The sequence below is a fragment of the Gobio gobio genome (genome assembly GCF_949357685.1).
Source record: "Gobio gobio genome assembly, chromosome: 4".
In the NCBI taxonomy this organism is placed as follows: domain Eukaryota; kingdom Metazoa; phylum Chordata; class Actinopteri; order Cypriniformes; family Gobionidae; genus Gobio; species Gobio gobio.
In genome coordinates, this window is record NC_137100.1 from 44,459,859 (window position 1) to 44,482,100 (window position 22,242).

At 42.7% G+C, this 22,242-nt stretch overlaps 1 protein-coding gene across 2 annotated transcripts in view; it reads left to right on the top strand.

Annotated features, from left to right (window-relative positions):
- The first annotated feature begins 4,279 nt into the window (after window positions 1-4,279).
- The window catches only part of slc4a5a (solute carrier family 4 member 5a), a 52,204-nt gene continuing 34,241 nt past the window's right edge, over window positions 4,280-22,242 (top strand). Inside the window, exons 1-4 of one of the 2 annotated variants that reach the window (XM_079815575.1) lie at window positions 4,280-4,414; window positions 9,639-9,694; window positions 11,846-12,076; window positions 21,964-22,096. In XM_079815575.1, coding sequence (XP_079671701.1) covers window positions 9,640-9,694; window positions 11,846-12,076; window positions 21,964-22,096 — 419 coding nt within the window. In that variant the 5' untranslated portion in view covers window positions 4,280-4,414; window position 9,639. The remainder of the gene's footprint in view (window positions 4,415-9,638; window positions 9,695-11,845; window positions 12,077-21,963; window positions 22,097-22,242) is intronic. The other variant, XM_079815574.1, reaches the window with a different exon arrangement.

Genomic DNA, 22,242 nt, shown 5'->3' on the forward strand with positions numbered 1-22,242 from the left:
GGAGCGCACAGAGGCACCGAACCCGAGACTACGTGGAGGAGGTGGTCTGAGTTCGGTTGCACTCGAACTCGAACGATTTGCGTGAATGTGAAAGCGAAGCAACAATGACTCGGGTGCACACTTGTTGAGTATGGGGTCTCTGCGGAACAAAAGTGGGCATTTCTAAATTTGTGGATGTTTTCAAACTGATCGGTGTTTATAAACAATGCAATGACACTGATCCCCTTCACCCGACCCCACCCCTACTGTGAACGCCCCTCTGTTTATGGCGTCGCCCACTGATCTGGTAACTCCTATTACTATCCTGCAGAGACCTATACTCGCGCTTGTTCAGGAAGTAAAGTAACCTGCGCATGTGTTTTAGGCGATTACAATGTATCAATAAAACATAGCCTATGTAGCCTTAGGAATGATAGTGTCATAAAAAATGTGATAGATTCCTGAAACAATATGAACGATTCCTTTGTAATGGCTCTGATATTCGTTTAAACAGCTTTCTGTCATATATTGATCTTTATTTTCCCTCTGATTACCTATCTCGTGTTAGTAGGCTTCTTGTTTCCACGATAAAATATATGGTAGGCCTTCTTAAAACTTAATTTTTAACACTTGTCTTTTATTTGTTCTCTTCATATGTATGTAAGTGATTCTTATTACTTCCTTTAGATATCTGACTTTAAATACGAATGTTAAACTCTAATGTTCTCCTGAAGGTGTTTGTCTATTGAATAATTTTCTTTAAAAAAGGGATGATAGTGTTGATTATTTACCTGGGATACATGCGAGAGTGAGCCTGCAGTGTATTTGCGCATAGTGCAATCAGGGTGGCAAATGAATGGCAATCCAGCTGTCTGTCTGTTTGTTTTGCAAGCAGCATTCATGCGACGCACATATAAATCCAAGTGTCGTTTACTCAGTTGAGCATAATAGCACCAAATTAATAATAATAAAAAAAAACACACAATATACTGACCACGTTTTGTTTTCTATCATATGTTTGTGATGATGTACGCAAGTGCACCAGGGTTCATAGAATCAAGTTCAGTGTGAAACCAGACCAGCTCGGACTCGAACCGCAGAAAACGTACCTAGTGTGAAAGCCTTCCATCCGAACCCTCGTGCGTGCACCAAACAAGTGGTCCGAGACGGAGAATAACAGCTTAAAGGACAACTCCGGTGAAAGATGAACCTAGGGGTAATTAACATATGGTTACCGAGTAGATCGTTCTCTGGGATGCGTTTTCATGAAAATCGAATGTAAAGAGTTTTATCTCTAAAAACAGATTAGCTTATAACGCTAGTATGGCATATAATAAGTAAAATTAAATCGCTAGTTAATACACCGCGCAAACAAAGACACAACAGCGCAGTAATCGAATGTAATCCAGGGGCGCGGGAAGATGTTTTAGGTTGGGGGTGCTGTGATTTTTGATGGGGGGGGGGGGGGGGGGGGGGGGGGGGGGGTTACAAATTGCCAGTGTTGGGTAAGTTACTCTAAAAAAGTTATGAATTACTAGTTACTAATTACATCTTCAATAGTGTAATTTGATTAGCCTACTGTAGCTACAAATTACTCTCTCCAAAATGTATTTAATTACTTATTACTAATTAGGCTACTTCCCAAATCTATATCAACTTCGACTAGTTAAGCGATTCAAGGATAGACTTGAAACGGTTCTTTTAATTCATTAAAATAAATAATATAAAACTACATCAATTATTCTGACCAAAGTATTACAAATGTTAGAAGGATACATAAAAACATGCATTTTAAAGTTAGACTTTAAATGTTGATGTTAGTTCCATTATTGTATTATATATATATAATTGTATTTAGTATTTAGTTCAATTACTTCAGAAGTAGCCTAACTGTAATTAAATTACAGAAAAAATAAGAGTAATCCCTTTTCTTTACTTTTTCAAGGGAAAATTACAGTAACTAATTACTTAGTTACACCCAACACTGCTTGTAGCCATTAAAACACGTATTTAGTTTCAGTTTAAATATTATAATGTTATTTTTTTATTAAATGTAGGCTACGTTGAAAAGTGAACAGGACACATAAGATGCATAATAGCCTTTATCAGAAGACGGGGGTCTTCAATAAGTTAAATAATACTGCAATAAGTTTTGTTTTGTTGAAAGCCTTACATTGAATTTCGTTTTGTATACATTGTATCTTTATTTTAATAAATATTTGATCAACCAAATTGCCTGGATTTAATAAATAATAAGCAAATAGCCTATAACAGACAATGACATGGAGGCGGCGCGCTGCGTGAACAACGGCTTAAATGAACAACTACTAGAAAAAAAGAAAAGAAAAAAAAAACCTTAGTCTGGGGCAGCCCTATTTCAGATAGGCCTATATTTGATCAAGAATGTCACAAAGGGAGTTCTGGGTTGAGCGCGCGGTGCTGAGCGGAATGAGCTTCAGAAATCAACGGAATCTCCAGAAAGGCGCTCTCCACTGGAGGAAATATTACCGCTCTTTCTATACGCACACACCGCAACGGTCACAATATGACCTCATTTAGGCTATGTTTTAAAAACATAATTCAACATATAAATAATACATTTTAATGGGCCACTTAAAATGTTTATTACAAATAAATGATTAAATCCTAAAAATGAATAAATGTAAATGTACAAAAATGTGCATTGCAATCCTTTGAAACCAGGGGGTGCTGCAGCACCCTCAGCACCCCCACTTCCCGCGCCCCTGATGTAATCCAGTTTATTGTGGGGATAGCTGGCTAGCCTAGCCTGGATACGCTCACGCTTACCCCCCTTCTGCTTAACCTCGCGCCGCGTATGGCGCCTCCGCTGTGGGCCAGATGCAGTACTGGGGGTCGGTGATGTTGAAGGCAGACCGGTCAGTGCAGCCCGGGCTTCGGCATGCGTGAGGTTTATCTCTAAAGATGTGGCTCTGCCAATGTTGAGCCGAAACTCACGACTGTATGCACATTTTAGAACAGATAGACGCGACGAGGACGTACAAAAACACTGACTCACAAGATCGAAAACACTGTTCTGTAGGAAAATTCAATAGAAATAGAAAATTCAAGATCAGCTCATCTGGGCTGTCATTTTCTCAAAGGCAGAGAAAGACACCCAGAACTCGGTTTACACCAATCAAAATTTCTAGCCACTTGGGGACAATATTCAGGCTAGGGGAACTCATATTAATGTTGAAAATTTCATGCCATGGGACCTTTAATTAGAAGTATTTTTCAGTGTTAGTGTTAATTAATATTAACAAATGGAAACTTACTGTAAAGTGATATCGATCATTCTACTAATGGTTTACAAATTATGCTTAATTTAATGTGTCAAAGATTTCAAGTAGCGGTTAATCGATCAAGCTTTTTACAGCCAAAAGACTGTGAAATGACTGGAAAAGGTCTCCAAGACTTTATTACCACGATCAGTCCAGGTCAACAGGAATCGCAAAGGATGAAGTATCCTGAAGGATGAGGTCATCAACCAATGAGCTGCTGGACACAGGTTATCTTGAGTCTCTGTTTGTTATTGATTTTGTGTGTGCGTGTGTGTGTGTGTGTGTGTGTGTGTGTGTGTGTGTGTGTGTGTGTGTGTGTGTGTGTGTGTGTGTGTGTGTGTGTGTGTGTGTGTGTGTGTGTGCTTTGATGGTCACAGAGCGTTGAGTTTGTGCACTCAGTTCAGCATCTGCTGTGAATTGGATTTTTCTTAGTGGTCAATAAATGTCAAAGCACATATCCTGACATTATCCTGTCATTTGTGTTCGTAAAAAAAAAAAAGCCTGAGGCCTCAAAATCGAGTATCCCAGCTGGAGAACAGAAGAGAAAAATATTTAGATTTTTTTGTAGCCAATGTCATTTCACTAAGAATGTGATGCTAAATATATTCTTAAAATATACATGTTTTAAATGTATCCTCAAAATATAATAGGGGGCTATGACCAATTCCAGCAAATAACGTCATAAACGTCATTGTATTTCTTTAGCATTCCAACACGACCAGTTCAAAATGTTTTGGACAGGATTTAGTGAAGGGAAACCTCCTCCCTTACAGAGTGAATAGTCTCATTAAATGAACAGATGTGAACATGTGAGTGCACACTGCACAGTGAGTCAGTAATGTCCCTTAGCACAGCTCTCAATGGTCCATTTGCCTGAGTCCCAGTTATCTACTTATTGACCTTGTTACCAGTCTATACTATTGACGCACATTGTGGATGTGTTAGCATGAGTGGGTGTGTCTGTGTGTATGTGATAGGTGATTAATTGAAAGAGGGTTGCAGATTAGTTCCATAACATGCTCAGTTTTTTGTCCCGTGTCCCATAGAGCTGTGGTCCTCTGTGATTTCCTGTATTGATGAGTCCTTTTGATTAACTTTTTACCTCTCCATCCGTGCACTGCTACTGAGATCAGGTAAGAATTTTTTTTACCAAAAATGTATTTTTAAGTATAAAAACAAACATTATACCCCATTAAAAGTTACAAGCTGTAGCTGAAGGAAATTTGGGTAATCTGTTGAGCAGCATGACATATGATGTCAGGGTTCTGTGACATAGCTACATATGTTTTTATCTACCTTGTCAAAAGATATAAAAAAATTGGGGTCAGTAAGATTTTTCTTTAAGCAAGTAATACTTTTATTCAGCAATGATGCATCAAAATTAGGGCTGTCAAAAGATTAATCGCATCCAAAATAAAAGTTTGTATTTACATAATATATATGTGTGTACTTTGTTAATTATTATTTATATATAAATACACACACATTCATGTATATATTTAAGAAATATTTGCATGTATATAGTATATACATTTATATAATCTATAATATATATAAATATAAATGTTTTATATATAAAAATAATATTTTTTTCTTAAATATATACATGCTTGTGTGTGTATTTATATATAAATAATAATTAACAGAGTACACACACATATATTATGTAAACACAAACTTTTATTTTGGATGCGATTAATCGCGATTAATCTTTTGACAGCCCTAATCAAAATAATTAATTAGTTTGAGTAGGGTAAACTTAAATTAAACTAATTAGTTCTATCAAATTGACTTTTATGAGTATATAGAACTTTCATTTTGTTTTGAGTTTTATGAACGTGTTTCTTTTAATTTAACTGAAACTGGGCTGGGATTGATATTTTCCAGCATGCTTTGCCATGACACTCGAAAGGGAGAGTAAATGCTAAAATTAAGTGTTATATAATTGCTATGCTTTGTTAATGTGACGAAAGCATTGTGTTATCAATTAACAAGTTAGCATTGAATTTATTAATTTAATTGAATTTATTGAATTTCTGCGGGGTCTTAAAAAGTCTAAAAAAGTCTAACATTTCAAAATAAAAATGTTAGTCTTAAATTCGCTTATGTATTGTATGTAAACAGGTCTTAATTAGGGGTGTGCAGAAATATTCAAACTGTAATTAATATTCGAAAAATAGAAATAGGCCTACTATTAGAATTTTACGTTGCTTTGCTGGCCGTAAATGCAGTGATTCCATGATAAATCCCACTAAAAATTGCAGTTATTGCTGTTGAGCGTGTTAAGTTGATTGTATTTGATCACATAATGTTGTCGTCTGCCTCTCGATGTTTGGAATTACATAAACAATATAAACATGATAACCATACCGACTCGAGTGTATGTTCTGCATGATAACTGGCGCTCTCTGCTTTATTAGCGTTTTTTCCGCTCGCGCTGCTTGAGTTTATAATGCTTTTGTTCTTAAGGCATATTTTTTTTGTTTACACATATTGTTCAATATTTTAACTGAAAGAAAACCTCAAGATATAACAAGCTTGTTCAGAAATGGTGATGAAAACTTGATGAATAAAAAAAACTTCTTTCTCATTTTCGCAAAATAACGTCATTTAAATAAACAAATATTCGAATTTGGTTTTTTTGAGACCAAATATTCTAATACAATATTTTTGAAAAATGCCCATCCCTAGTCTTAATTTTTCTATGTCCATGTAACACTACCTCTAATGCTCATTGAAATGCTCATTGTGTGCGTGTGTTTGTTTTTTATTCCGGGGTGTTGTAGGCTCGTTCTTTCTTTCGCTAGTCCAAATATAATTAGCTGTATTACGACTGCAAATGAGACCAACATCATGCATCGTATATTACAGCCAATCTCTTTCTGATTGTAGCCTACCTACCACAGACACATAAAACTGATTTTATTCTTCAGCTAATAGTTCTCCAGTTCTTCCAGTTCCGTGATTGTGGGAGCCAAGGTGAATCATTACATTTTTCATCTGCCGTCTCGCATAAGCGCCAAGGACCGGGCAAAGTGATGACGCAAGGTGGATGAATGACCAAATAAAAAGTATGATTGCACTAAAAAAAAAGAGTTAATAAAAGCGATGTAAACCACAAACTCAATTCGGTACTGACACACAGACTGATGTCAGTTACTGAATGTGTTATATTTAGGCTTATTGCCCTTGAACGCTTAAATACACACATAATGATGCCTATGTCCATATTGGTGGTTAAGTCTTGAGTGAACAAGATTGGGAGACGTGTGTCAGTGTGGAATTTGCAGAAAGCAATCTAATAGCATATACCCGCTCGTGTCCGTGTCGTTCATGTTAATCAAACAACAAAAACGGGGAACAATACTTAAACTTAAAGCACTGTTTGTATCTATATATTTGTTGTAAAATTTTTGTCCTATTCTGCCCTACAAAGGCAAAAGACCTTAACTCGCTATAGTGTGGAACTGAGAAAAATTACTTTAAAGATTTTTGGTTGTCAACCAGGGAAAACGCTCAAATGCAGTTGTAACACTAAACAAGACTTTGCAGAGAATGCCAGAGTGAACATGGTATATATAGGCTGAGGTAATGGGGTAAAGGAGACACAGGTGTAAACAATGAGTGATGATGAGTCCGGGCAAAGTATTATGGGTAATGTAGTCTTTGATGTGATGACAGTCCGGGATGGAGTGCCCTCAGGTGATAATCAGGGCCACTCTCACTGGTGAATCGTGAGACACAGGAATAAATTACATTTGTAAATAAATTCAAATAGTAAACAGTTGTTTTAAATTGTAATAATACAATTTCACAATGTTTACATGTTTTTCTGTATTTTTGATCAATTCAATTCAGCCTTAATGAGCATAAGAGATTATTTTCCAAAAAATCTTACAGAGGCCAAACTTTTGAATGCTAGTTCAAAAAAGCTCATGCAATGATGAGTGATTACATTATCTTTATTCATTTTAATACATGAGATAATCTGCTGAATTGATCAAATAAATATGTTCTTGTTTCTTGTCAATGCCTGTCACTGTACACTACCAGTCAAAAGTTTGGAAACTGTACTGTTTTTATCACCAAGGCTGCATTTATTTGATCTAAAATACAGCAAAAACAGTATTATTGTTAAATATTTTTACAATTTAAAATAACTTTTTTCTATTTGAATATATTTTAAAATGCTATTTATTTCTGTGATTTAAAGCTGAATTTTCAGCATCATTACTCCACTCTTTAGAGTCACTGCTCAAGAAACATTTATTATTATTATCAATGTTGAAATGTTTTTTTTTCAGGATTATTTAATGAATAGAAAGTTCAAAAGAACAGCATTAATCTGAAATATAAAGCTTTTGCAACATTATAAATGTCTACTGTCACTTGGTCAATTTAATGCATCCTTGCTGAATATTGTATTCATTTCTTTAAGTTTCTTTAACAAAACTTTTGAACGGTAGTACAATGTTACAAAAGTACAATGTTATGTCAGATAAATACTGTTCTTTTGAACTTTCTATTCATCAAAGAATCCTAAAAAAATTTTTTACACAACTGCTGTCATAACATAATAATTATAAATGTTAGTCTGAGTGAGAGTGCGCAAAGTGAAAAAGAATAGGGAGGTTAGCAAAAAGAAATTAGAGTGACACATGCAGGAAGAGTGAGAGGACACTGGGCCAGTGCTGTAAGTGGGTTGAGTACAAATGAGGACCCATTGATTGAGCCTGTGAGTGAGGATGGCCGACAGCATTTCTCTTTATCTCCCTTTCACCATTGTTCTCTCTCTTGCTCTGCTGGCCATTGAGTGTGAAGGACACCAATGTGACAACTAATTATCCAGTTTGGAACCCAACAGAGCTAATCAAATGCAACACCATGCCTTCTTATTATGATCTAAAATTTTATGATTCCCTTCCTGAGCAAGTTCATGCTTATCTGAGCAATGAATAAGATAGTGCAATCCTATGAATAAGAGAGAAGTAGGAACCTTTTGGGGGGAAAAGATCATTATGGTGCATCATATATTGGCTGTATTCATTACTTTGGAGGCCCTTAGTCAATATCCCGCTTTAATGATCAGAATAAATTAGCATGTTGTTTTTATATACATTTTTGATTGATTTAAGTACACACTACTGTGCAAAATAAGGGGGCGGTAAGATTTTATTATTTTTTGGGGGAAAAGTCTCATGCTCACCAAGGCTGCATTTATTTGATCAAAAATGCAGTAATGCTGTAAAATATTTTTACATTTTAAAATAAGCTGTGATGCTTACTATTTTTGTCGAAACTGTGAGGAAAAAAAATCAGGATTCTTTCAAAGAATGGCATTTATTTGAAATATACATATTTTATAACTGTCTTTATTGTCACTTTTGATCAATTTAACGCATCCTTGCTGACAAGAAAAAATATACATTTCTTTCAAAAACTTGCGAATGGTAGTGTATTTTCATTTCAAATTGCACAAGAGCTAGATTGATTAGAAGCAAAAACAATTTACACAATGTGTAGTGTTCACAAAAAGCCTATTGCACATTTATTCACACAGGGAAACGGGTGTCAAAATTGTACCTTTAGGGGTACAACAGCTTGTTGCTGGGGCAGTACCCTTAAAAGGACATACTTGTACCTGTTTTACTCCTAAAAGGTGCATATTAGTACCTTAGAGTACAAATATGTACCTTAAGGTCCTACTATGAACCTTTTTGTGGTAAACAAGGTACAAATGTGTCCTTTTAAGGGTACTGCCCCAGCGACAAGCTGTTGTACCCCTAAAGGTACAATTTTGACACCCTTTTTCTCTGTGTGTTGGATTGTATCCAAAATATCTTTAAAAGCCTGCAGGCAGTAGTAATTCAATATCACAGTTGTAATTAAATCACTGCAATTCAGCTCCTAAAATGTTGAAGTTTAATTTGTGGTCATTAATGTAAGTGTATATCAAAATCATAACCAGTGAGAAAATGTGTGTGGCTTTATAGTGAATGGAAGAGACTGGTCTTTAGTTAGACAGCATGAGTTTTCCTCTGGTCGTGTAATTATGTATCTTTCCATCGGTCATTTGTTCTGTTAATTATTTCACTATTGATCTGTGATTGGCAGAGATTCATCAGGCAGCTCAATACCCTGTGTGTGCCACTGCCTCCAGTCATGCCTCTGACCTTCTGTTGTGCATGATCAGAACTCATAATGAGAGAGCGTGATGATATGAAATATTTTCAGGATGTTACACATTTGCTTTGCAACTTTGACATCACACACAGTGTCAAAAACAGCAAACACCTTTTTGCATTCTGTCTTTGCCATATTTATCAATATTAAATCTTCTTATCTGCATTCTCTCAGGATGGACCATGATCGAGGCATGGAAAACAGTCGTTACCGCTATGAGGAGGATGAGGGTGAGTAGCCTTAAGCCCAATTCATACTTCTGCTTCGAGTGTACGCCGTAGCTACGTCGTAGGCTGTGTGTTGCACGCGTAGCCTACGACGTACCCTGACGCGCATCTCTCCAAAAATGTAACAACGCGTAAATTCTACGCGGACCACAAACGCTGTGATTGGTCTGCCAGAACTCCTCCCTCAGCGGTACACATGCTCCCTCTGCATGTGTAGCATGCGTGTCACTGCGGACAAGGACGCAGAAGTATAAATGAAAATCGACGCGTAGCCGACAGCGTAGAGGCTACGGCGCAGGTCCGACGCAGAAGTATAAATCATGAAACTACTACACACACACGAATATGGTTTACTGTGACTCTCCATTGGCATAATAGTTTTTATGCTGTTCAAAACACATATTCTATTCCCCTACACTAATCCTACCCCTAAACCTGCCCATCACACAAAACTTTAGAATTTCAAAAAAACACAGTTTGTAGTTTGTTTTTTTAAGCCATTTGGTTTACGAGGACACAGGAAGTGTCCACATTAACCATGTTTACGTTGTAATACCCATGTCATTATAGACATTTGTCCTGTGACCTCATAAACCACATATACCTGTACACACACACGCACATAGCCTACACACAAACAAATTCAAGAACTGATGGTTAACCAGGCGATTAGCATGACAGTAGTTACATGTTGCGCAGTGAGGTTAGTTTGGGACATTTTATCTTAACTCACAGTTTGGTTAAAGGAAATATCAAACAAAGGAATAATTAAAACATAATGATAATATTTAAAAATACCCTCATCATTTTCACAGTGATGCAGAAGAACCTTTTTGGGTTCCCCAAAGAACATTTCAGCGTACATTTCTTCTTTTCTTCAAGTAAAGAACATTTTTATAATCCAAAGAACCTTTTTCCACTATTAAGAACCTTTTGTGGAATGGAAATGTTCCATGGATTTTAAAATGTATTCATGGAATCATCAATGCTAATAAAAAAAATATTATTTTAAGAGTGTAGTAATTGTCAGAGATCTTCTAATGTTTACTTTTGCCACCTTTGATAAAGTTACAAACAAAATGGGCTTATTAAACATTAAACAGCATTTTATTGCTTAGTTTATATAAGATAGGATGTAGAATGTGTGCTTCAAGGTTATGCTGGGCCAGAAACAGGCTCATTTGAACTCTCTGTCCTTTTCTTTCCATTATCTTTTTAAGATTTGACAGACCCCACTCAGGAAATAAAGTGTCACAAATATCCTGCCATTTTGCCATCTCAAATAGATAGAATAATGAAACATTGTACAAAGCACATTATGGTCATATTAGTTATTATTACTGTGCCAACAGCTAAAAATGTTTGTCATATTTCCGCTCGCTTTCGCAATTAACCAGACAGTTTTTTTCCTCCTCCACTTCACATTTCATGAAACATACGTTAAGAAGATGAGGAATAATTATAGTTATGACATGAAATTACAAAAGCAACAGTGTTCCCTGAGGGAGAAATTAATGTATGAAATGTTGCTTTGTGCTTTTGACAGTGAATCTTATGGGGTCATCTTACATCCAAAAGTTTGGGGATGGTAAAACATGTTTTTACTTCTTTTTTTTTGAAAGAAGTCTTGTTTAAAGAAATGTCTCTTTGGTACTCAAGAAACATTTCTTATTAATGTTGAAAACAGCTCTACAGCTCTTTGAAATGCTATGCAAACACTCAAAACGTTTGAAAGCTTTTTCATTATAATAATAATAATAAAAACATTTATTCATATTTTAATGGATCTGTCCAACAATTGCTTTGCTCTAATAATTTTGATGAATAGCAGGATGAAAGTGGATTTAAACTGTATGTTTTTCTTATGGATAGATATTCTCTTGTATCAAGTGTCTGTACTTTGACATAACTGGAAGCATGAAGAATTATTTCAAATAAATAGGCTATTTATTGATCTTACAATGTCACTATTGAGGGCTACTCCAACAGTTACACCAGATCATGCCAGTTTTGGTCTTGAACATGTTGGCTTGAATGAGCATTGAATGAACATTTTCTATGGAGCATGAAATTACTTTCCAAAATCAATGCAATTCAAGACCTCGAACAATATGTTGTTAAGCTTCTTCTCATAGTGTGATCTGCCTCTCTCAGACCATCAATCTATCTACATTGGTGTGCCAGTCCCCCGCGGTTACCGTCGCAAACGCAGGCGGAGACGGTCGTCCATGTCGAGTCGTGATGCAGATGTAGAACGAAGACTTCCAAGGCACGACCATCACAGACACGAACACTATGATTGTGATGACAGAGACCGGTACGATCTCGAGGCGGGAGGTCTGGATCAACCGGAACACAACCTGCCACCAGACATCAACAGAACCAGTGAGTCCTCAATCAGTTCTGAAACTGAGCTTGAAGTCCTTCACATTAGTGATTTGTAAAGTGTGTCCAGTATATTACATCATATGATCATACGGACCCACTTTATATTAGGTGGCCTTAACTACTATGTACTTACATTTTAATTAATCATTTGATACAATGCACTTATTGTGTACATACATGTCTTTACATTGTACTTAGATTTTTAAATAAACCTGCACGTAATTACATCTGTAATTAATTTCTGTAGTTACATTTGTAATTACACTGTTGACACTTCCCTTACACCTAACCCTACCCTTAAACTTACCCATACCACCACATCTGTCCCTAACCCTACCCATATCCCACCTCAATGTCAGCAAAAGTGTTTTGCAATACAATATGAACACAATAAGTACATTGTACTTATTTTTTGATGTAAGTACATAGTAGTTAAGGCCACCTAATAGAAAGTGGGGCCGATGATACTTGTGTCTTGTTACTGAGCAGGATAAGAAAAAAAAAACGTTCTACTTTTTTATTGCCAATATGGTGACCCAAAAGACTGGTGACCCCACAAAAACAGGTAGTAGAATGTAGAATCACAAGTGTAAAAGATGGGAAATAGTTAAAATTCAAATGGCCTGAAGCCGTAGACTCAAGGAAATGTATATGGAAGTGAGAATGCAAATTCAAGAGGACTATAGGGAGCAATTCTGCTGTACGTTTCTGCGCGTGTGTGTTTGTGTGTGTGAAATATAGTTGTGTTGGGTTTATCGGATATACCCCGCACCCTCACTAAATATCCTGCTGTGCCGAAGGCAGGATAGAGTCATCACTGCAGAATAGAAGACCATGAAAAACAATTATGGTGATGCATCTCTAAACGCTTGAGAATAAACAACTTATGGGGCATCAAAGTTTGCAGTCAGCACAGAACAATGAAATACGTAAACATTCAGAGAAAACACAAGGCAACGCACTTTCATTTCTTACTTTTATGCTACATTAACGCACTAATAATATACTTATCTTGTACGAAATGGGCTACAATTGAAGTCAAAATAAGATCACATGCGAAATAAGCTGATCAGTTGTCCTAAAACCCAGAACAGAATTGCAATTAACAGCGGGTTCCCTAGGGGAGTTTCTAGATCTGTGTTTTTTTATTTTTGAGGAAAATAAGGTCTGTGAGACTTTTATGACTTTTACATACAGTCATTCTTCAAACATGAATTTTGGAGTGGCTGTGTTTTTACATGCTATCCAGTTTTATTTACTTTAATTTATGTACTATTACATTATTTATTATTTTAAATTAGCTTTTTTATATTTATATTTTCAGTTTTCATTTTAATTTAGTTTTAGAAATTTTGTAATGTGCTTTTGTAATTTTTATTAGTTTTTTTGTGTGTAGTGTGTTTTAGGTATATTTAGATTTAATTTATTTTTATTCAGTTAAAGTTTTAGTAATTTTAGTACTTCAACCTATGTTATTTCAGTTAGTTGCCAAGGCAACATAAACAATTAAAAAAGGACTACAACCACAAGGATATAATTTTTCTTGCTTGTCTATTTCTTTTACAACATAAGTTGCTAACACTACTTGTGAGCAATTTATGTTGTAAAAGAAATCACTAAATTAAGATAATTTATGTAATGGTACAAAACATGATTTTTTTTTTTCAAGTAACGCTGCTCATACAGTAGATCTTGGGAAACTATGGCGAATTAGCTTGCCTGTTTGGCCTACAAATACATCATGACTAAGCAGCTTTATTGCTGAAAATCTCCCATTTTTTCAGCACTAATGCCTCTGACATGGGCTAAAAAGCTCATAAACTCCTTTGCTGCTGACATGGAACTCAATAGCTGTGTTCAAAATCGCCCCCTCCACCCTCATTCACATTATTCCACTAATATAGTCCACTTGAAGGAGTGGATGAAAACGAGTGAGCGAATTCTGAGTGTGCCAGAAGGGCTGCCGCTTTTGCATAGTTTGTGCTTGCTGTTTAATAATCATTTGAAATTAAAATGGTAGTGGTAATAAAAAATATTTATTTTGAACTCTGTCATGGAAACGTCTCGGTTACGGTTGTAACCCTCGTTCCCTGAGGAGGGAACGGAGACGTAACGTTAGTGACTAACGAATGGGGGTTTCGCTTAGAAGCCTATCATCTTCGAGCTTAGAGAAAACGCCCAATGGCGTGCCAATGCCATGGGGCATGCGGAATTTGCATACGTAACTCCGCCTCACCGCGTGAGTATATAAGGAAGTACGTGGCAATATCGCATTATGTTACCTGCTTGAGGAGCCAAGACTGAACTCCTGCATTCCAGGTAGCACAGCTGAAGTGGCAACGGGACGTTACGTCTCCGTTCCCTCCTCAGGGAACGAGGGTTACATCCGTAACCGAGACGTTCCCTTTCGTTCAGTCACTACGACGTAACGTTAGTGACTAACAAATGGGGGTCCCAATATAATCCCGCCACTCAGCTGTCTTCCAGCGCCCTGCGTAAGTGTGAGTACCCTGTCGTAAGACTAATACGGACGAAGGACTCCCACTTAACACAGGAATACCAAGGTACACTGGGAAGCATACCCCAGTGAGGGAATGCCAAGATGCCTACCCGTGGGGAGGACTTAAGAGACACATATGACCCGCTAAGGGCTGCATATGGAAGATCTCTAGGGTACCAGCCGAAGGTGGATTTTTAACCCTAGGGGTGGCGGGGACACGCCAAGGGAAGAAACCCGCTCACTGCGGAGGCTTATGGTGAAATACACATGTGGGGGTCGCCGGAAGGGAACCATGCACATGGGGCACCTGGCCGGACATGAGGGTCTGGGCTCGAAAGGGCAGACTGAACTGATGACGGCGTCGACAGTGCTGGAGGAGCTCAGGGCTCTCGGGGAGCTCACCTGAGGAAAGAATCGCACGTATCCAGTCCGAGGAGTGGAATGGCGAGCAAGCGAAGACACCTGAGCCTGGTCCATTACCGGCCCCTCGGGGGGGCGAGTAGATAGTCGGACACTGGCTCCACTCGGAGATTGTAGAATCTGGCGAATGTGTTAGGTGTCGCCCAGCCTGCAGCTCTGCAGATGTCTGCTAGCGAGGCGCCATGCGCTAAAGCCCAAGAGGAGGCCACACTCCTAGTGGAGTGTGCCCTCACACCAAGGGGACATGGTCGACCTTGCTGCTGGTAAGCCGAAGCAATGGTGTCCACTATCCAGTGAGACAGCCTTTGCTTTGAGAGAGCACTTCCCTTCCGCTCTCCACCATAACAGACAAAGAGCTGGTCTGAGGTCCTGAAACACTGCGTCATGTCTACGTAGGCGCGGAGGGCGCGTACTGGACAGAGCAATGCCAAGGCTGGGTCTGCCTCCTCCAAAGGCAGCGCTTGCAGCTTCACCACCTGGTCCTTAAACGGAGTGGTGGGAACCTTGGGCACATATCCAGGCCGGGGTCTCAGGATCACGTGAGAGTTAGCCGGCCCGAACTCCAGGCATGCTTCGTCAACCGAAAATGCCTGCAGGTCCCCGACCCTCTTAACTGAGGCCAATGCGGTCAGCAGAGCCGTCTTCATAGACAGGAACTTAATATCAACCGACCGCAAAGGCTCAAAGGGAGGTCTCTGCAGAGCACTTAACACTACTGCGAGGTCCCAAGAGGGTACGAGAGGAGAGCGAGGAGGATTCAGTCTCCTCGCTCCCCTCAGGAACCTGATGACCAGGTCGTGCTGACTTACCTTCTTGTTCTCCATGAGATCGTGGTGGGCAGATATAGCGGCCACATATACTTTGAGGGTGGAGGGAGACAGCCTTCGCTCCAGCTCCTCTTGGAGAAACTCAAGCACGGACCCGATCGGGCATTTCCAGGGGTCTTCTTGGCGGGAAGAGCACCAGGTGACGAAGAGGTTCCACTTCAACGCATAGGCATGCCGAGTGGACTCTGCCCTAGCGGAAGTGATGGTGGCGACCACCGTAGGTGGCAGGCCACTCAAACCTGCCGCGTCCCGTCTAGGAGCCACACGTGGAGGCTCCAGAGGTCGGGACGCGGGTGCCATAGGGTGCCCCGTCTCTGAGTAAGGAGGTCCGGTCTCAGAGGAATAGGCCAGGGAGGGGCTGTCGCAAGGAGTATGAGTTCGGGGAACCAGGTCCGGCCGTGCCAGTACGGGGCGACCAAAAGGACCTGCTCCTTGTCCTCCCTGATCTTGCACAGGAGCTGTGCGAGTAGGCTCACTGGGGGGAACGCACATTTGCGTAGGCCCCGCGGCCAGCTGTGCGCCAGTGCATCCGTGCCGAGCGTGCCCTCGGTCAGGGAATAGTACAGGCTGCAGTGGGAAGAGTCGTGGGAGGCAAACAGATCTACCTGTGCGTCGCCGAACTGTTCCCAAATCAGCTGAACCGTCTGGGGATGGAGTCTCCATTCTCCCGGGAGAGGCTGAAACCGCGAGAGCTCGTCGGCTGCGTGGTTCAGGACTCCCGGAATATGGACAGCACGAAGGGACCTCAGGCGCTTCTGACTCCATAGGATGAGATGGCGGGCGAGTTGAGACATACGGCGGGAGCGTAGACCGCCCTGGTGGTTGATGTACGCTACTACGGCCGTGTTGTCTGACCGGACAAGCACATGTTGACCCTTCAGCAGCGCTCGGAAGCGGTGCAGGGCGAACCGTACTGCCAGCAACTCGAGGCAATTGACATGCAGGAGGCGCTGGGGTCCTGTCCAGGAGCCCGCGGCTGCTTGTCCATTGCACATGGCACCCCAGCCCGTGGCAGAGGCATCCGTCGATACGACAACATGCCTGGAAACTCGTTCTAAGGGCACACCGGCCCGTAGAAAACTGAGGTTCGACCACGGGGTGAACGTCTGTAAGCAGGCCCGAGTCACTTGGACCCGGAGCGTGCCAGACTGCCATGCCCATCTCGGGACTCGATCGCGAAGCCAGTGCTGAAGCGGTCTCATATGAAGCAATCCGAGCGGCGTTACCGCGGCTGCAGATGCCATATGCCCCAGGAGCCTCTGAAATAGTTTCAGTGGAACCGCACTCTTGCTCTCGATTTGACGGAGGCAAGTCAGCAGAGACTGCGCGCGCTCGCTTGTAAGCTGCGCGCACATGGCGACCGAGCCGATCTCCATACCGAGAAAAGAGATCCTCTGCACGGGGCAAAGTTTGCTCTTTTCCCAGTTGACCCGAAGGCCCAGACGGGCTAAGTGGTGGAGAACCAGATCTCTGTGTTCGCACACCTGCTCTCGAGAGTGGCCCAGTATGAGCCAGTCGTCGAGGTAGTTCAGGATGCGGACCCCGTGCTGCCGAAGGGGCGCAAGGGCTGCCTCGGCAATCTTCGTGAAGACGCGAGGGGACAGAGATAGCCCGAAAGGGAGAACCGCGTACTGATATGCCCGCCCCTCGAAAGCAAACCGTAGGAACGGTCTGTGTCGAGGAAGGATGGAGACATGAAAGTAGGCGTCCTTCAGGTCGATCGCTGCAAACCAATCGTAAGGACGAACGCATTCGAAAAGGCGTTTCGCAGTCAACATCTTGAACGGAAGCCGGTGAAGGGATCGGTTCAAGATGCGAAGGTCCAGGATTGGTCGTAACCCGCCAGTTTTCTTGGGTAAGGACAAGGGACAAGGGTAAGGGAAACTTCTCATTTCCCTCCGGCCGAAATGAGGTCGGGGTTCTACAGCCCCTACTTCATTGTGTAGGGGCTGTAGAACCCCGACCTCATTTCGGCCGGAGGGACAGGCTCGATCGCACCCTTCGCCAGTAGAGTGGCAATCTCCGCACGCATGACGGGGGCATGGGCCCCGGTCACGGTATAGCGGACTCCCCTGTAATGGGGAGGAGCCTGCGCGAACTGAATCGCGTAGCCGAGCCTGACGGTCCGCGCAACCCAGCGGGACAGCCCCGGAAGCTGAAGCCATGCTTCCAGAGACTGCACCAACGGGGTCATACGGACGGCAGACGTACCCAGGGTGGGGCAGCGAGGCAGCGTTACCGGCCCGGACAGGGGAGGCTGTTGGGCGTCCCGGGGTCGGGGCACGGTTAACGGCTGCGCCCTGACAGAGGAGACCAGGGAAGGACGCACGTTCCACTGGGGTCTGCTCTGCCAGGGGGCTGGCGACAGAGAGGGACGAGAGTGGCGAGACCCGAGGGTGGCGCGCACTGCCGTCACCGATCTCTGGGGGCTCAGGGATGGGGTTGTTAGTTCTTTCTTTAACCACATTAGGGTGCTGCTGACCCGGGGGCCAGCAGCTGAACAAAAGATTCTCCCCCGGCCCTGCTGCCGTCTCCTGGAAAGAACTGCCCATCCCTGAGCCGTCCGCATCAGGAGTGCCGCTTAGCCTGGCGTTTTTTCGCGGGCTGCGGGGCTGGAGCGGACTGGGACGCCTTCCTGCGGCTGCCTCTGCGCGGCCCGGGTGGAGGCTGCTGCTTGGGTGGCGCAGAGGTAGAGGGAGCCGCAGGAGGGCGCCCTCGGCGGCGAGCAGGCTGAGGCAACTGCGCGGGCGGTGGGGTGGAGGCAGCAGCTGACCGCCGGGGCAGTATGTGTTTTATAGCCTCAGTCTGCTTCTGAACGGCCGAGAACTGTTGGGCGAAGCTCTCGACCGCTCCGCCGAATAGCCCATCCTGGGATATGGGGGCGTTTAGGAAACGGGTTCGCTCAGCGTCACGCATATCGGCCAGGGTGAGCCATAGGTGTCGCTCCTGGACCACATTTGTGGACATCACCTGACCCAGGGAGCGTGCGGTCACCTTCGTCGCCCGGAGAGCGAGGTCGGTGACCGGCACGCAACTCATTGCTGAGTCCTGGGTCAGCCCCCCCCTCGTGCATATCACACAGCAACTTGGCTTGATAAGCCTGAAGAGTTGCCATGGTATGCAAAGAAGCAGCGGCCTGCCCCGCAGCTCTATAGGACTTTACCACCAGGGATGACGAAAACCTACAGGCTTTGGAGGGGTGCTTTGGGTCACCACGCCAGGACGAAGCGCTCTGAGGACACAGTTGCATCGCAACAGAACGTTCGACTGGGGGGACCCCAGTGTACCCATGAGCCGCGGCTCCATCGAGGGAGGTGAAGGCAGAAGAGTTCGCCAAACGTTCGTGGGAAGACAACGGGGACTTCCAGGAACGCGCAATCTCTTCATGCACCTCGGGGAAGAAAGGAATTGGAGGAGCGGTCGACGGGTGTCCGAGCGCGCCGCCCCCAAAAACCAATCGTCCAACCGCGAACGCTCAGGCTGAGGCGGAGGGTTCCACTCCAACCCAAGCGCTGCGGCGGCCCGAGACAGCATGGCTGTCAATTCTGGGTCCGACTCGGGCAATGCTGGCGCACCCGAGGGTGGTAGCACAGCCGAATCATCATCCTCAGATGACTCCAGCCCACCTTGTGATGCGGCGATAGACATCTCTTCGTCCTCCGCCGCGCCAAACGCCACAGTCGGGACAGCAGGAGCCGGCCCCGATGTAGACGCTTGAGCACGGGCCGGGTCAGGTGCATGAGAGGGGGGTGTGGGCCGAGGAACTAGCGTCAGAGCTTTGTTCCACACCGTCACCCTCAGATCACCCTGGCCACCTGCCAAAGTGCCGCCTCCAGGGGAGACATCAGATTGGGGGGTGGCAGAGGGGACTCTCATTCCGGCATCAGCACGGAATTCACGGAGTCTTGATCGTAGCACCGAGATGGCCAGGTTCCCGCAGAGAGAACATGAGTCATCCACGAGCGCTGCCTGAGCGTGCTGAAAGCCCAAACACGTCACGCAGCGCTCGTGCCCGTCGAAAGACAGAAGAGATCTACCGCACCCAGAAGTGCACGGACGAAACATCCTGAAAAGGACGTGTCACGTGCAAGCTCTTTTGTGAGAGGAAAACTTTGCAGTCGATGCCGAAGCGCCCAGGGAAACACACACCAGCTGTCAGACAGACCACTGCGCAGATCAACAGGCAGGAAGTATGCGATCACTGGAACGCGCCGTCACACCAACACCGACTGGAAAGCTGCTCGTCTCGAAGAAGCTGACAAGTCTCAGAAGGCTGTAGGAGTGAAGAGGTCCTCTTGGCTCCGAAAGCAGAAACAGAATGCGATATTGCCACGTACTTCCTTATATACTCACGCGGTGAGGCGGAGTTACGTATGCAAATTCCGCATGCCCCATGGCATTGGCACGCCATTGGGCGTTTTCTCTAAGCTCGAAGATGATAGGCTTCTAAGCGAAACCCCCATTCGTTAGTCACTAACGTTACGTCGTAGTGACTGAACGAAAGGGAACTGTATAAACCTCAATTAAACCATTTAATAATCAATTAAAAAGGAATTTATACCTGTGTGATATTACGCTCTACCCACATTGGACCAGCGGTTTGGAAAATGGATGGACGATTCAGTTGTGGGCGCCAACTTCATTCAGCATGACCCTCACAGTGCATTATGGGTATTCTCTAGCCGTTGAGTGCATATACTGTTGAGTGTACATCAGTTGTACACTCATTATTGCGTTGCATTATGGGATTGAGTGCACTCAATAACGTCCACCATGGTTTCGGATACCGCTACAAATGGCAGTCCCCTCAAATAGCGCCCTATATTGGGTATAGGGGGCGAGTTCGGATACAGCCAATGCTATTGATCTTTCCTGGCCTCACTTACAGCTATGAGTAACATCACCTCAGTGCAGCTTCAGTAGACATTCCATCATCTGTAACAGTAAATATTTAAAGTTGTGATGAAACCGAAGTACTGACCTTTTCTTCTGTATTGTGAGGATTGTGACGTACATCTCAGTGTAACGGATTATCTAAAATGAGACTTTAAGGTGTGGGCGGGCGTTGCACTCGGGTTAATGTGGACCAAACGATTGGACCTGCACATGTCACCAGCTAGAGAGAAGTCTGTAGTTTATAACGGAAGTTATAGTTATAGTTATCCAGTTATGACATTTTGAAAACAAAATAATAGAACATAGCCTATGCATGGACATAAAACATAGCCTATGCATGGACAAATTGTTCACAATGAGATTTATGCATTGATGCTTAGACTGAGCTTTTTAATAATTTGGTATTAAAATTCAATTCAGTCAACAGTTTCTTAGTAATCACTTTTTCATATTGCTGAATTATGATAATTGAAGTGTCCATGATGGCAGTGCAATTAGCATTTTTGCCTCTTGCCTTTTTATTAAAACTCCCTTTTTACTGTCAGCTGTGTTTTATGTGTTTAGTCTAACAAGCTTCACATATAATGGACTGAAAGTTGATCGTTTTAAGGACTCTTATTCTCTCACTTGTGAAGTTTGACTTTCATGCGTGCACACTGGCATTAAAAGAGGCTCTTTCTCGGGTCTTTATTATGCTGGCACCTCATTCACATCTTGACATCTGGGCTTCTGTTCTCCATGTGTCTTCTTGAGTCATGTCTTTAGTCCTCAGGAAGCCTCCATGTGGATGAAACAGGCAGTGATGATCAAACCATAGTAAGAGGAAAAGATGTACCTAACAGGTGTTAGAGCTGAGAAATGTTGAGCAAAGAAATGAAAACACAAAAAGACCTGGATGTATCAACATGACATCACCTCAAACAAGGCCAGAAAAACAAGCACAGTGTGGATTCTCAGCTTCAGTCACAGCTCACAGATTTAGTCCTCACCCAGAAAATTAATGAACAATGACTTACACTGTGCAGGTGTTCCTCCAGGCAAAGGCAATCATCACAGCACCATGTCAAACATACACAGTGGGGGGTGGGGGTCCTTGTTGTTTCTTCTCAACTTTTGGGCAAATACATTCACTGTGTGTGGTGCTGCATGCCACTGCACTTTTTATTTCGGCTATCTCATTTTGATCTCCGAGTGAGTTCCAAGCAAGTTTTCAATCACTTCTATTCCTATTCATTTCACAGTGTCCCCTGCAGCAGAGCGACTGCGGTACATTTTAGGGGATGAGGAGGAGACCATGCCCACACCCACTCTTTTCACTGAGATGGACACGCTGCAACACGAGGGAGATGAGCTGGAGTGGAAAGAATCAGCAAGGTATAAAAACACACACAAAGGCATCACAAATGGCATCAGTCTTGCAATTGGAAATTCTAAATCATTTAAATTCTGTGGCTCTGGGGTTTCAAAACAGTTCTGTATCCATAAAGATACCATGTACAGTTATTATAGTTAGCTAAAAG